This window comes from Crocodylus porosus, unplaced genomic scaffold (genome assembly GCF_001723895.1).
Source record: "Crocodylus porosus isolate Cpor-Errol unplaced genomic scaffold, CroPor_comp1, whole genome shotgun sequence".
NCBI classification, from domain to species: Eukaryota; Metazoa; Chordata; order Crocodylia; family Crocodylidae; genus Crocodylus; species Crocodylus porosus.
This window is the reverse complement of record NW_017728931.1, coordinates 18,182,275-18,198,404: the sequence shown is the minus strand read 5'-3', so window position 1 is coordinate 18,198,404 and position 16,130 is coordinate 18,182,275. Positions and strand designations below refer to the sequence as shown.

The following is a 16,130-nucleotide window of genomic DNA, read 5'->3' as shown; positions in this document are numbered from 1 at the left end:
TGGTTGGCCTGGAGCAGGAACCTCTTTAATTTGAGCTGTTTCTGCTACAGTGTCATGTTTTTTCATTGTGCACCAGTTTGCCATAGACTCCTGTTCTCAAAAATCCTTTCTATCAGGAGGGCATTGAGGAGAAGGAGAATTATACTAATAGGAATGACCTTGTTTGGTGAGAGGTAGAGGGCAGTTGTCAAGAAACTATCTCCTTCTATTTAGAATGACGATAAGGCAAAGGGAGGCAGGCAGTTCTTTGAGCAGCTCTTCCACCTGCTGGCTCTACAGAGAGGTTAAAAATACCTTAGGGTGCCTGTAGACATGTGGGGATGCTGCTCTGATATGCTGTAATTATAGCACATTGGAGTGTGCTAGTTAGCGTGCTCCAGCAGCTTCTGCATCTTATGCATTTAATACCCCCGTGCTTCTGAATAGCGGCAGGTACACTTTAACTAAGGCTTGTTGAATGAGCTTTAAAGTGCCCCCACTGCCACTTTGAAACGCTGAATGCTGAATACAGGAGATGCTGTGGGCACTTTAATTAAAGTGGTTCTTGGAACCATTTTACTTAAAGTGCCCTCCCCACCCCCCCGGTGCATGTATAAAGATCCCATTGTGCTTAGAAGATGAGGAATAACCCATTTGTAACAGATATAGGAGCATCAGATATCTGTAAGCATTGCTTCCTTTATGGCACAAATTGAGATCATTGGATAAAATCCCCAAATATAAGAGTTCCAACTGGATAAGTATTATTTGCACAGAATTGAAGTAATCTTCTGTATAAAAAATGGAAAAGACATTAAACAGCTGCCTACAACTTCTCTGATTATTTTTTTCCCTTTTTTTTCCTTCCAGGGACTTCATGTAAGGACTATGCAAAGAGAAAATTAGGAGAAAATAGCACAAATCCTTCTACGAGAATCAAACAATCAGATAATGGTATTCTCACCACCTAATGAGCAAAGTGCTATGCCCAGATGCTTAAGTAGGAAATAGAGAAAAGTTGTAGAGCTAATTACTTGCTTCTGTTTCTAAAGTGGAGTTAAAACATTCAGCAGCTCTCAATAATTTTGTCTAGCGGTGAAAGTAGTGCTTTGCATAGAAGTGTAAATGGAGAAACTTACCTGTCACAGTTCAAACTATTAGTAATGTGGCTATCAGTGACCCACTTAAAATGAATGTTTTTTTCTTTGTCTCATCTGATACCCCCAACTGACAACCTGCATTAAGGCTATTGGAGTCTAATGTCCTCAGTTCTGTCAGCAGAAAGCTGCTTACCAGATCTGGGTCTTTAACTATAAGCTGTTTTGGAACAGGAACTGCCTCGGTATGTTTGCGTAGCAGGTAGCACCACCAATGTCACACCTGGAGTTTGAGCGTATCAGTTTTCACTTATGTTGGCCTGGCACCTTTACTGAGCATCAGGTCATGGGGGAAGGACAGGGGTGCAATTGAAAAGTGTTAACAAATCCTGTGGAATGGGACTCATTGAACTACTAGCTATGCTCTGGACACTAAAGACACTACATCACCATAGCAATGAGCTACTATGATGTAGTGTTGCCAGGCGTGAACCATGATGCCAACACTATTGCACAGTAGCAGCTAAAAATAATTGTGCTTAAGTAGTCTGAAGTAGTCTACCGCATGTGTAGACACACCCACTGGGTATGATGATGGGCAGGATACACTGTCATTACCTTATTAGAGAAATTTTCATTGTTATGCAATTAAAGCAGGCCACTGTTACCTCCTGTAGTAGAAGACAGTGGAACCACTTCAGTTCCTTAAAAATAAGTATGTGCTTAAATGCACTACTTAATTGTGACCTTAGACAACCAGATTTAAAATCTGTTTGCACAATTCAGATCTGTCTTAGAGCTGGGGCTAAGGTGGTTCTTTAAACCTCGCTCCCTTTCTTCATGTTTTGTTCTGTGGACCAAAAGACCAAAGGTGTATTGGGTTTGGTTAAGCACTGAAAGGCTAGATCCACAGGGGGATTTAGGCATTGAACTGTCATATTTGGCCCTGAACCCCAACATTTCAGAGCCCCTGATGACCTTGGGCCTCTCGTGCTCAGCTGCTACTTGTGCACCGAGTTTCTGTTACTAGGTACATTCAGAACCACTCAAGTTTAGACACTGCTACGCTTAGGCCAAACCCCCTCTGGAATTTTCCAGCAGCCATTGTTCCTTGCCTGCAGGGCTCCATGCAGTAAGCACTTTAAGAGCATGCTGTGCAGAAAAGACAGCCATGGAGGTAGCACGTGTATGATATGGGGTGTGCATGCATTACTTATTATCCTTGTTTCCCTCTTAGAGCCCTATGATTACTGTGCTGACTAGAGAAGTGATATACTTATTTTCAACCTCTTTGCTTGGTTTGAAGCAGGGCACTATTGTTGTGTACTATTTTAACTTAAAAAAATAGATATTTAAAATTATTTTTCTTCTCCAGTGCTTGCTAGCTAATGCCCAGAACACCATGGCGTGTCTTCTAATTCTAATCGTCTATTCCTTTAATTCTGAACCCAAGGTCAGTAGATAGAAATTGAAGAATACAAAAGGAAATGCTGCATAAAGCATCAATTGGAAAAACTTTCTACTTCTAGTACAGTGTAGCTTTGTGCATTTGATCTTTGCCTCTGAAATGCAAGCTCAAACTGGCTAGGGAAAATGAACAATAGCAGGCTCTCTCCTGTTCATCACTCGCATATCCAGGACTGCAACTTCTAAAGCCATTCAGATCAATGACATGACTAAATATGACTTGTGTTCATAAAACATGGTCAATAAGGATGACAGCTATCCGTGTTTCACCTTCTCCAGCAAAATGCGTATCAAGTGCACATCCTTCTGTAAGTAGGATGTGACACTTGTTAAGTTAAATAATACCTAGATGCAGTGTTTATTTTATGCTATTTTATATCTTTTGGGCACATTATTCCTTGGTCAGGTACTAGAAGCTATACATCCATTTTCCCACAATGCACTGTGAATGCGTAATGAGTAATGCGAATGTCAACCAACTGGATTCCTTGAGCCTGGGGAGTATTGTAAATGTAGTCTTTACATTTGCTGCAAAATGAAACACTGGTTTGTGTACCTGATTATTGGTCTTTGTATAACACCAGGTTTGCTGCATCAGTAAAGTTGCTGGCAAGAGCTGAGAGAGTGCCTTTGTCTGTTTTGCGGTTGCTAATGATCACACCCCTTTAAAAATGCATATTGATTACGTTCTACAATTTAAAAAATTGTACACCAGATTTTTAACAAGCCTTTTTTAATAACTTATAAATTCATATGACATCTGCTTCTTGAGAGTTCTCCACATCTTAAAAAAGGTGTGCCTTTTATGGCTGAAACTACATCACCAGAACTGTCAAAATAAGCATACTAGTCTGTGTAACATTCTACGTTTTTCCTGTGTCTTGAGCTATATATTCATTCTAGTTTTTCTTGCAGTCAGACTAGAAAAGTCTACTCTTAAGTAAAAATCAATGAGTGGCGATTCAGCATTGTGTGGAATAACAAATAGATTACAACCAGTTAAACTGCTGTGAATTCATGCAAAATTAAGAACTCGTAATAACAGCACTGAAATTTTAACAATGGTCTATAGGTATAACAAGATCCCCAAAACATCTAGGACTATGACTAAGGGTAATTGCTGTTGCTTGAACTACATTTCTTGAGGTCTATCAGACTAGAAAAAACAAAAGATTCTGAAAGTGTGTTTGTTAATTCGGCCTTAAAGAATTGTCTCAAAAGCTTACTAGCCCAGAGACTAGATGAAGTCATGCAGTAAAGACTGACAATGAAAACCGGTCTGCTAAAATGTAGCTCTTATGGAATTTAGTAGTTTTGTACTCCGCAGCTAAAAAAAGAAGGATCAAAGCAACATCATTAATCCCATGGAGTAACTTGCTCCATTAACTGTCTTACTGACTACACTGGAACTACTTATGGTGTAAGTTATTCAGAACGAGTTAAGGTATCACCATTTGGCCTTGCCTAGTTTCAGCTCTCTTGGCTGTATATTTTCATTCATCTGTCAGCAAAACAAAAGGAGAGATGAGAGAGCTGCATGTATATGTTTGACATTAATATTGCCTCTCCTGAATATGTATCTGTGTTTGTCTGTATATGCATATATGTGTATATAGCTCTGCCTTCTCTTTGTTTTATATGTATTTATTTCTATAGCTTTTGCTCTGATACTGAACTGTCAACACGGCCATATAATATGAAGCTAAGATCAGTTTCCAAATCTAAAATGTCATAGAACTTGGAAGTTTTGGATTCAGTTTCAGGAAGAGTGAAATTTCTTGTGAAGCCGGTTTTCACAAGTGTTAGAAAACAGCATCTCTTCCCCTGCTTCTCTAAGGCAGAGGCTCAGAAAGTAAACTATGGAACTTTGTTTCTTCAACCACAACAAAGCTGAAACATTCCTGTAAGATTAAAGAGTAAAAAAATGTGCTGCAACTTTTTCCAACATCATAACTGTCTCAAATCTAGCCTTGTAACTAGAACAAAAATCCATCTGTTTCAACTTTAAGGAACTAGAAGTTACAGAAAAAACATTTTAAGAACAGACACTTATTGAAAATTAATGCAGCAACCAGTAAACAGCAAAGTGTTACACATTTAATTTACCAGATTTTATATTTTCATGACATTTGCAATCGCTCCTTTTAAAACAAACATTTTAAAGACATTAGACTCTAGTCACTAGAATCCAGCACTTCCAGTAATGTCTTTCAAAAGGTGACTTTTAATTTTTAACAAAATGGGGACATGCTTTTATACTGTATAACATTCATTTGTTCCTTCCCAAATTCAAATGAAAATTTTCATGGATTTTGTATATGAATATACTGGTAACAATATGCAAACTTAGAAACTTGTCACAAAGTAGACCTTAGAAATTCTAATATATCTTCATCCAAAGATAGTCCTGAAACTATCAAAGCTTTTAGTCCAGTGTGGAGCTGTGTTTCTGTTTCTGTCTTCTTTCATTGTCCTCAGTATCTGGATATGCAGTGAGATCTAGTGTGAACACCCGACTGAACATGAAGTCATCTTGCTGAAAAGAGAAAGGGCTATACCAATTTACAAAATTCAGCATATACATTATTAACATAAGCATGCCACAACTGATCATAAGGTGCTGCAGGTTACCAGAAGGATCCCTTCTTACTCAGTCTGTATAACAGCCAAATGTTTGAGTTGCCCAACAAAAACATACTTAAAGTTGCATTTTAAAAGAATTGCAGAGATCAGTGTTCCAAAGAAAAACAGTAACAGTAGTTGATATTTTTAAAAAGTAAGTTAATTGTCATATGAAACTAATTTAAATGAAATTACAGGAGAGTTATAATGAAGATGTTATGTACCTCTGGACAGACTCCAATTAATGCATCTGCTCTGGAATAAAATTCTTCCTTTAGAGAAATAACTATCATCTGAAATTGTTCTTGTGCCTGCTCCTTAATGAAGCTTGATACCTTTGGAGAGAAGCCAACAATTCCAGCATTAAAAAGGGGTTTGTCATTAACCAGAATGACAGAGGAATAAATATGTTACACTAAGAGAGAAAATTCAGTTTATAAATCCAGGAGGAATGGAATGGAACCATGTGGGTTCCCCAATATCACTCAAAAGATTTTCCAAAAATATATAGGTAAACAATCCACTTCAAGAAAGAAGTATGCCACATTTCTAAAATAATGGAAGGCACTTCACTTGATAGCACTTTCAAGGGAGGTGGATACCCCCTTGTATAAGGCAAAACTTTAGTTCTTACTGTTTATATGTGATTTAGATTATAGATGTATATTAAACTGACACAACAGCAACAGAAAACATTCTTTACTACCAGCAAAAATGTTACAGCATGGAACTACACTTACTTGAAGTAGATGAAAACATCAACCCAGAACAAAAGATAAATGGTAACATGACCTCTGTAGCTATTCTGATACCTGTAAATTGTTTACACTTTCTCTGCCATGCAATTTTAACTTCTATTTTGCTTCAGTGTTCTATATAATATTTTCTGGTATGCATATTTCAAAACCAGGTGCATTAGTTAATGGTGATCAGTGTTTTGAATAGAGTATCTAACAGATGTATTTACAATTTGCAGTTACATGTACTAAAACCAGCTGGTTGTGAGAATCATTTGGTCCAAAAACCACCACCAAAATGAGTAGGCGTAAAACTTCACACAGTTGCCTGATTCCATTGTTATGCAAATAGCTAGATGTTTTATGTACAAAGGAAGCCAGGTGACTTGATGCTCTAGCTGGTTATTAAATGGAACTATTTGAGCAAAGAAATAATTATAATTGCAGTAGTAACCAGCTATTTGGCAGCATTTAAGCAGCACCTGTGTTGTAACTAATTTCTGTCTCTCACCTGGCCCATTTTGATAGTGATACAGTGTAATGGGTATTTTCTTTGTCCCAGACACTCAAAAGTAAACAACTATTCTTTTGCAAAAGGAGACTACTGTCTCATCAAATTACTTGTAAATTAGCAGAATGGAAGGAACCAACTTACTTTCCCAATGTTTGTATTATCCAGTGCTGCATCTACCTCATCCAAAATAAGAAAAGGGGCTGGGCAGAAACTGCAAAGAAATTGTGCAAAAGTAATCTGCTCAAATGTACTAATTATTTAAGGTTTTAAGTTTGCTGCTTTATAACATTCTGACAACAAACAGAAACAATAACAAAAATGAACTGGAATGGTAAACACAATTTTAAATACTGTGGTAGTCTTTGAGTGATTTTGATCATGATGGTTCAGGAAATGCATGAGGATTTTTGTGGGTGATTTCTTTTACTGGATCAACTGCACATTTAGGATAGATTTAGACAAGTTTTCAAGTACAAATCATTCGTCCCAGGTCTGAGGAAAAAGTAGGTACAGCCTGAGCTAAGTTCTATGTAAAACTCTGTAAGTAAATAAAAAGTTTGCTGGTCTGTGACACAGGAAAAGAAAGGACATTATCAGTGGATAACAGGCAAGAAAATTTCAAAGGAGAGGAGAACCCTATTAGCGTAGATCAAAACCACTGCAAAATGGAAGAGTGTCATTAACACCTGTGGAGTGCAGACAGCCAGGAGCAGGCAGATTATAATGATCTATAAAGTCAATTTTTGTGTTTAGTTCTTGGTTCTTAATGTCCAGTAAACTTGTGAATTTTTGAATTTTTGTGAATTTTTGCTCCCAGGCTCAATTTTTTCAAGAGTTTGTAAATTTTCTCTGAGCACAAGGATTGTGAGGTGAGAGAGGGAATGGCTGTTCTGTGAAAAGTGTTTTCCTATCCTTGTGTTTCTCTGTCTTTTAATCTTTTTTTCTGTGATGGTTCATTTTAGTTAATGCTCGTCTATTCTTTAAAGATTTCTTGCTTAAAAAGTTGTTCAAAATGTATCCTGAAAAATACCACGCTTCACTTATGCTCATGTCATCGATGCCCTGTTACAATGAAACAGATTTTACTACAGTTACCTGTGTATAGCAAACACGAGAGCCAATGCTGCCACGGTTTTTTCACCGCCAGATAAGTTGTCCATTGGCATAAAGCGTTTTCCAGGAGCCACACAGTTATAGCTAATACCACCTAGGTAAGGTTCCTCAGGATTCTCAGGACAAAGGAATGCCTGAAACAGATATGCCAATTATACAGACTGATAAAGAAATACATGGAAGATTTACAGTCAATATTGTCGAGATCCAAAATTCTAATGATACTATCAAATCTGACTTTTTGACTGTACTTGTAGTAAGTACTTATAAATGTGTGCTGAAAAAAACCATTGATAAACGTGTATCTAGAAAGTGTCTTTATGTTGTGAAATCTTTGGGATGGGACAAACATCACTGAAAGAAGTCTCATTCTAGAGACTGCACAGGATATATAAAATGATCTTAAAAATATTTTCATTTTATACTTCCAGGGCTCCTTTTCAGCTTCATAAAAAGCTTTTTTTTTTTTTTTTTTTTACAAAATGTAAATTTGAGGCCAATTTAAATTGACACTGCCCTTATTGCTAGGAGGATATTACTATATGCAAGCTTTATTTGGAGATGAGATCCAGTATACCAAGTATATTAATAAAAATAGTCCATCAGAAAACAAGTATTAATGGGTCTATTCTAAAGAAAAAAAATAATAAATTGCATGGCATTATATTCATTCTCACAATTACACAGAATTAGAGGTTCACCAATACATTGGTTCAATATCGGATCAGCACCGATATAAAGAAAATTGATCATATGAGAAATCAGCCTGATGTAGCCCATTATTTGACCAATAAATGCCTGTGCGTGCACACAGCTGCAGCTTGGAGAGCTGCATGCAGCTGGTAAGTCTGGCGTGGTGGAAGGGGAGGAGGGAGGGAAAGGGTGTTGGGGGTTCACTTAAAGGTTCCCACAGTGAGGGAGGAGTGGGGCTGGGGCTGGAACAGGGGCAAGCACTGCCCATCTGGGGAGAGACGGGCGTGAGATGGAGCCATGGCTTGTCTAGGGGGCATGAGTTGGGGGGGTGGCTCCCGCCACTGTGTGCTGCTCGTCCTGGAGCCGCTGGATGGCAGCTCCAACCACCCATCTGGGAGGGCATGGGTGGGGAGGAGAGGGGTGTACCCGAGAAAGCGCATGGAGCAGGGCAGGGTGGGCCAGGAAGAGCCTTATGCAGCCCTGGCCCCAGTCTGCCCCTCCCTGCCCAGATCTGGGGGCACATGCCACCCATCTCCCATGCCCTCCCAGATGAGCAGCAGCAGGAGTGCTTGCCCCTGCTCCTGCTCCAGCCCCAGCCCCAGCCCCACTCCTCCCTCACCGTGGGAGCCTTGATTTGCACCCCCATGCCCCTTCCCTCCCCCCACACCAGACATACCAGCTGCACGCAGCTTTCCAAGTATTGGCCAATATGCCTCCTTAAAAATGGGCTATCGGCCCCAAAAATCTCTATTGGTGCATCCCTACACAGAATGCATTCAGCCAAGTTTTCCCATTGCACAAGACAATGAATACTATGAAGGGATGTCCTCTTAGAAATCCCTTAAACTTCACAGAAATCAGCAACAATGCCAAAATATGTTCTCAAGTTAGTTAAAACCCATTTGCAGAGATTGTATTATTTGGACAAAACTTTCCTTTGGTCGTGGTAGTCTTTTAGAAAAGCAGTTCTCAAGCTTTTTAGACTCCAGGCACTGCTCAGAAAATGCCAGCTTTTAGCTTTCAATCATTTTTTGACTGCAGAAAAATAATAGAGCAGCTTTTCTCTTTCAAAGAACTCAGAGACAACAGCAGGGCAGAATGGCTTGGACACTATGGATTCCCATTGAAAATCTCTGGGTTTTTCTTGTGAATCAAGTATAAACGTTTGCAGTGAACAGTGCTAACGCTGTGGCGTCCTTAAAGGGATCTGGCACCCTGGTTAAGAAGAGAGTTTTGCATTTTCATCAGTTAGGAATGTAGGTGGTGGGCATCTTTTGTGATGCATCTTTTGCTCTGTCCCATGTCTGGAAAGTTTCCTAGCTCTCTGCTGAGGGGTGTCCCTTTCCTTGCCATACAAAATGCTGTAGGCTTGGCACAGTTTGTGTTCTATTTGATAAGAGTGGAACTTCACATATAGATTCTCTCCATGCTCAGCTATGCTGCTAGGAATAACAGAGAATAATTGGTGGAGAACATGGAAGCATTTCAATTCATTCTGCATGTGCAGGTAGAGGGAGCTGCCCTGCTAGAGTCTGCTCCCTTTAGTGCCCTAGGGTGGGGTGGGGGTGTTATGTCTTTGCAAGAGCTATTGGCATGTTATTATTTGGATAGCTATTTTACCTGGCATGCTTGTTTGGATATGGTGCTAATTAGTTAACCAAACTCCCATAATGCTTTGTTAGTTAAGTCAAGTGCCTAGCTAAACTCTGCATGGTCTTTAGCCTTGTCACTCGTATCAAGAATTATTTAGGAATGTTTTTTTTCTAGTTTGTCAGATGCTATGAATGGACTTGCAGAGAGAGAGAGAGAGAGAGAGATGCTCTCTGTTCATAGAATCTAACTAAGTAGGCTGTAATCTATGAAAACTCTTTCCTCACTGAGTCTATAAGGTGCCCCCTGCCCAGCCTTGGGTTCCACAGGTATAAATTACACCCTTGGGAATTATGCACCTGAGCAATTTTGCACATAAAAGGCATGACTGCACACAATTGCATACTTTTCCATAATTAAACTGCAGTGGGCTCTGTTTCTCCACCTCCATGATGTGGAGGCACAGAGACACACAACTGCACAGCTGGGTAAGTGAGGAAGGAAGCTCCTGCCTGTGGGGGTGGGCATGAGGTTTGTGGGTGGGCACAGAGGTGTGTGGATGGGTGCAGGGTTTGTGCATGAGTATGGGCAACATGCCATCAGGCTGGGCTGGCTGGTTTAGTACTCCAGCAGGAAGCCATGGAGGAACGGAGCCTGCCCGGCCCAATGGCGTGTGACTCTGTGCCTCTGCGTATGGCTTCTCGCTGGAGTGCTGGAAGGCCTGCATGGAGGCACGGAGTCCGCTCAACACCATGTCGCGCAGCTCCTAGTCCACATGTCATCAGGCCAGGTCAGCAGGCTCCGTGCTTCCATGTGGGGCTTCCAGCACTCCAGTGGAAAGCCGCACATGAAAGCACAGAGCCCGCCCACCTGATGGCACACAGCTCCCACCTGTAGTGCTGTGATCTACACATGCTGACAGACAGCCAGCATGATCTGGTCTGAAGGCACGAAACAGCGAGCCAGGCCAGCTCCATGCTAGCATGTGTAGGCCCTGTGATTCAGCCAGAGGCTTGTGCCACCGGAGGCTGTGTACCATTGCAGGGGGAAAATGTGTGATAGGCTCACACCCCCCACACCATTTCACAATCCCCCCACGAACCCCACACATACCCACAAACCGCCCCCACACACTCACATCCTGCCACACCTTCTAAAATCCCACCCCATACCCCCATACCACACAAAGTACCTGCATGTATTTCTAAAAAAGGTTCAAATAGTGTTATATTTAGTTTTATTTGTAAAAATATTAATAATAAAGTAATTATTTTAGGATAATGTTGTGTTTTTCTGCACATAATGTTGAATTTTTTTGCGCATAATTCCCTGATATATAGTGGGTCTCAAGCCCAAGACTGAAACCAGCATGTCTTTGGAGAGTGAAAATGTTAGGAAATTGTACTATTCTGATTATTGAAGCTTTGAGTACAGGATTCTTATTACAAATGAAAGGGAATAAGTCTGCAAAGCTTTAAGCCAAGTACCTGAACCATTACTCACCTGAGCACTACTGTTTCTGCAGAGTTTCTTGTAGATCTGATCAATAGCTACTGAGACATGCTCAAAACATTTGCTGAAAAGTTCACATCTTCTTTTTTTCACCTGTTCAAATTCATGCCTACGTAGCCTGGCTTCTTTTCTACTGGCCTCGAATGCTATGAAAAAATTGCAATAAACATACTTAATGCTTCCTTTGTGTTATGTCATAAGATGTTTAAAACAATAATAGTAATCTAACACACAATAGAGTTAAGACAGTCAACAACACAGAAACTAACCACAGTAAGCTTCAAATTAAATTCTCTTAATCCATTTCTTAATTATCAAGCATCAAGAAAAGTAACGATTAAGTCATATTTATTAGGAAATTGTATTTTGCCATCTAAACAGAAAACAAGTTTAAAGCACATATAATTCAACATATTTATGTCTTAAATTTGCTTCCAAATCCCAACTTCTAGGACCCAAAACTAGAAAAAAACTTACATTCTGTGATAAGGGACTGGGTGCATAAAATGCTCACAACTGAATATTTAAACTAAAGCATTTTATATGGCTATTTATTGTTCTGGCAGTAATTTAACTCTTTATATTCTCAGTGATAAGTCAATAACCAGAAGGTCAATTTAACTGAATGGTATTTGTGCAGTAATGCTGGTGTCTGTGTTCCAGAACTGATAAGTGAATTAGCCTAATAAGTGGATTGTTTTAAAAAACACAGATATTACTAATCAAATCAATTATCTCTAAAAACAATTAAATACACCATCTATGATACATCTGAGTTCCAAAGATTATACTCTTTGGTGAAGATGAAACAGAACTAAGGATGGAATATTAAATAAGTAATTTAGAAATACATACAGAACATTATGTAAAGTCATTAATATTCATGTGGCTGTGTCTGCATGTGTATTAGATCCAGGAGCAGTTTACTCACAAGTAAACTACTCATGAGTAAATGCTCTCAGGCAGGCGTCTACCCATGAAAGGAAGTGGAAACAGATTTGCTGCTAATGGTAGCAAACTGCTCTGGCTTCCAGGGGCCCTGCAATGAGCACCTGCTCATACCATGGAGAGCTCTACAGTCCCCCTTGATGCTAGCCCAGGGGCTGGCAGGGAGCACTGGGCCAAGAGAAAGCTGTCTTCTGGCTGGGGCTGGAACACTGCTTCCCTGGCAGTGTCCTCCTGCCCTGGCAGCCAGGAGCTCCTGGCCCTGGCTCTTTGATCGGGGCAGGAGATTTGGAAAGAGCTGCAGGGGAGAGGCAGGTCCCAGCCCCCTGCCCTGATCCGCTGGTGGGGCAGCTAGCAGTGAGTGGGGTTTCCTACTAGCTGCCCAACTGGTGGATGGGGCAGCAGGCCGGGACCTGCCCTTCCCCTGCCCCGCACCTCAATTGCTTGATCAGGGCACAGGGCTGGGACCTGCCCGACTGGGATGGTTCCCAGCCTCTACTCTGATTGCAGGGGCTGGAAAGCCTGGACGCCGCCCAGCTCTGTGCTCACAGAGCTGATTGGGGAACAGGCTGGAGAATTTGTTCCTTGCTCAGCACCCTGAGCATGGAGCTGAGTGGAGAACAGGCTCCTGAGCCCCTGCAGCAGGGAGCTCCCATCATCAGACTCTGCAGTCACTGGGCCAGTGCTGGGAGATCTGTATTTCCCAGCACCAGTTCTGTGGTTGCAGGGCTGGCACTGGGAGATCCTTATTTTCCAGTGCCAGCTCTGCAGTTGGGAGGCTGACGCTGAGATAAGGAAATCCCAGACCCCACTCTCTGATCGTAATGGTGAAGTGGGTGCTGGGAGATAAGGATCTCCCAGCCCCTGCTCATGATCTTGGAGCTGGGGTCTTGGAGCTCACTGCTGCCAGGGCATGGGGACATAGTCCCCACCTGGACTCCAGTGGCAGAACCTGCCCTGGCAGCAGGCAGCTCTCAGGGGCAGGAAGCATTGTCTACACAAGCGCTACTCTGCAGTAAGTAATCACAAGTAAATTTGCTACTTGCATTTGCAGGTAAAAAATTTACTTGCAATTAGCAAGGTTTACCGTGCAGTAAGCCTGTGCACATGTAGACACACACACTTACTGTGTAGTATACTGCACAGTAAAGTGCCTCGTGTAGATGCACCCTGTCGGTTTAAAAGTGAAACCAAAGATAATGGTAAGGCATGTAGAATGAAGTTTCTGCAAAAAGCAAAGGAAATACTTAAACACTTGAAGAGTGAAATTAGTGAAGGTCAATTTCAGAAGCAAGATTATTCACTATCCAGAGAAGTGACTAATAACAAGTAAAAGTTTGCTGTTACCATCTACTGATTCTTCAAACTTGTCCTTCACAATCTGCAATTTCTTCAGTGCTCTTAGGTTTGGTGCAGCTGTCCTTAACAAAATATTCTCTTTTGCTGCTGCTTGCTGCTGCAGTTGTTTCAGATGAGCCTCAATCTCTCCATCAGACTGTAGGTCCTACATAAAGACAGACAACTCATAAAAAGGGTTTACTTGCCATTACTCAGGCAGATCCTGAATGGTAGTGCCCTATTATTAAAAAGCTTTAAAACATTGTTTTGACAGGGAATGGACAAATGCTGCAACATGCTAAGCAGAAATAGGAATTAAACAGACAAGTCTTCAAAATGCTAAAGAAACAGAAGTTTACAAGGTAACCTGTATTGGAATAAATGGGCAAGAACTAGGCTAATGCCAATGTCTTAAGCAAACCTTTTAAATCAGTTGCACCTAGCAACATGTACTTCCTGAAGGAAGTTTTTTTTTACACTTAAAGGACTGTCTAGAATTTCTTTACACTTAAAGGATTGTCTAGACATACCAAGACACCCCAACATCTAAGCCTAATAATCTGTTGTATGAGGCATCTTGAAGACTGAGAGAACAACTCTTTCTCTTGAAATAAGAGACCCTGCAAAACTATAAGGGGTGCATCTACATGTTGCCCTACAGTGATGTAGTGATGCGCTACGTTGTCCTATGGTGCGCTACAGCAACATAGCAATCACATGGGTCTACACATGATCAGCAGCTACACTGCTGTAGTGACACACTCCCCCAGTATAGTATGCTACTGTGGAGGCATAGTGACAAAACTTAATTGTATGTAGTGTGCACGGTGCAGTCTGGGCAGTTACTGTGCCATGTTTTACTACTTTTCCAAAAGGAACTACTAAAGCACAGCACCATAGCAATGTTGCTGTATGGTGACATGTAGATGTGCCCAAAAGGTACTTTTCTTACCTCTATTTGAAAAACCCTTGATGCTCAGCATTTAGCAAAATTCATTCAGAACTTCTATATGTTACGGCTTTTATCAAAAGCATGACTAATTTTTAACCTGCAAGAGGCAAGGATTTTTGTGGGTGGTATTGTTTTATTGGAATAACTTCATGTTTGGAATGTTTTACTGAAACAACCGAAGCTTTCGAATGTGAAGGATACATTGCAATCAAAAGGTTGTCTAAGTCTACCCCAACCACACAGTTGGTTCAATATTACCAACTCTTAGCCTGATATTCTGAACCAGACTTTGACATTGTGCAACTATATTAATATTTTAGGAGCTAGTTTTTTAAGAACTCTTCTCTCAGAGCCATGAACAACCACAACTCTCCAACTTAACTGTTTTATGAAAACTAACTTGATCAAGAAAGGGAAAATTGCTTCTGTAACCTCTTCAACAGGTGAGTAACCATGACCTGAGGGACTCTTATAGAGAAAAGGGTACTTATAACCTTAGACTAAGAAAAGGAGGGCTCAAGGCACTTCAACTGTCAATCACTTGTAAAAATGCTGAACTTAGGGATGCTACACATACTGTTTATCCTATGAAGGCAACAACATAAAGGAAAATCAGAACAGCAATCCTGCTTTTTTTCTCCATTAGATTTGCATAAACTTAGACCTACAGAATAAAGTTAAAAATGTATTCCAACTAGGCAAATGCATATATTAATGCTAAGCGGACCAGGTTCTTTGGGTAAATGTGCTTTGGGAAGCTTCTACTTCACCCAGGAGAGCTCATACATAACCAGCACACTCTCCCTATGCCTGAAGAAGGGTGCTTGTGCCCAAAACCTTGTAGAGAAGAAATTTTCCAACTATTTAGTTGGTCTAATAAAATATATGACATTTACCCAAAGAACCTTATCTGCCTATGTCCTTAGACCAACACAGCTATAACCAACACCCCCAAAACATATACTAAATGGTATAAAGTCAAGATGAGTAACAGGGGATGGTTGCTGTCCAATCTCAGGCCTACCAGTTTTTATTCTGAAGTTTCTCTAAAGATTCCCATGTCCGCTCCCCAAGTGCTAAATAAAAACTGTTTACCTTTAGATCTTCTGCTAGACTGCTGTAGTCTATCTGAATTGCACCTTCTCTTTCATAGATATCTGCTGTCGTCTGAGTGCTTTCTATTTCTGATCCTAGCTATAAAATAGGTGAAGGAATTCCCAGTTGAGAAACATGAAATACAGTGATCTTTTCAATTGTTAAAAGAAAAAAAAGTCCATGCCTAACTTATTTTGCAAGCACAAGTTGATTTAGCAATTGCCTGACATTTTGCATTATTAGTTGAAAAAGCTATCTGCAAACCGTGAAGAATATATCAGCTGAGGCTGTAATGTTAAGATGAAAGCAGCAGTGGAGTTGTTTAGCGTACAATGGGAAAAGCAACACTATCCTGATCTGAGGGCTGGCTTTCCCAGAACAGTTCATTCCCCTTCAAAGGAGAGTATTTTGTCCAGAGAAAACATCTCTTCCACTGGATTGGTCTTATAAAAAATGAATGAGACTCCATTTCCTGT

General features: G+C 40.6%; 1 protein-coding gene across 2 annotated transcripts in view; it reads right to left on the bottom strand.

Annotated features, from left to right (window-relative positions):
- Positions 1 to 3,259: 3,259 nt before the first annotated feature.
- Positions 3,260 to 16,130, bottom strand: part of SMC1B (structural maintenance of chromosomes 1B) — a 67,291-nt gene continuing 54,420 nt past the window's right edge. For both annotated transcript variants that reach the window (XM_019544294.1, XM_019544295.1), the window contains 7 exons: positions 15,655 to 15,753; positions 13,617 to 13,773; positions 11,316 to 11,470; positions 7,512 to 7,663; positions 6,558 to 6,627; positions 5,390 to 5,500; positions 3,260 to 5,079 (listed from right to left, as the gene is read on the bottom strand). In XM_019544294.1, coding sequence (XP_019399839.1) covers positions 4,969 to 5,079; positions 5,390 to 5,500; positions 6,558 to 6,627; positions 7,512 to 7,663; positions 11,316 to 11,470; positions 13,617 to 13,773; positions 15,655 to 15,753 — 855 coding nt within the window. In that variant the 3' untranslated portion in view covers positions 3,260 to 4,968. The remainder of the gene's footprint in view (positions 5,080 to 5,389; positions 5,501 to 6,557; positions 6,628 to 7,511; positions 7,664 to 11,315; positions 11,471 to 13,616; positions 13,774 to 15,654; positions 15,754 to 16,130) is intronic.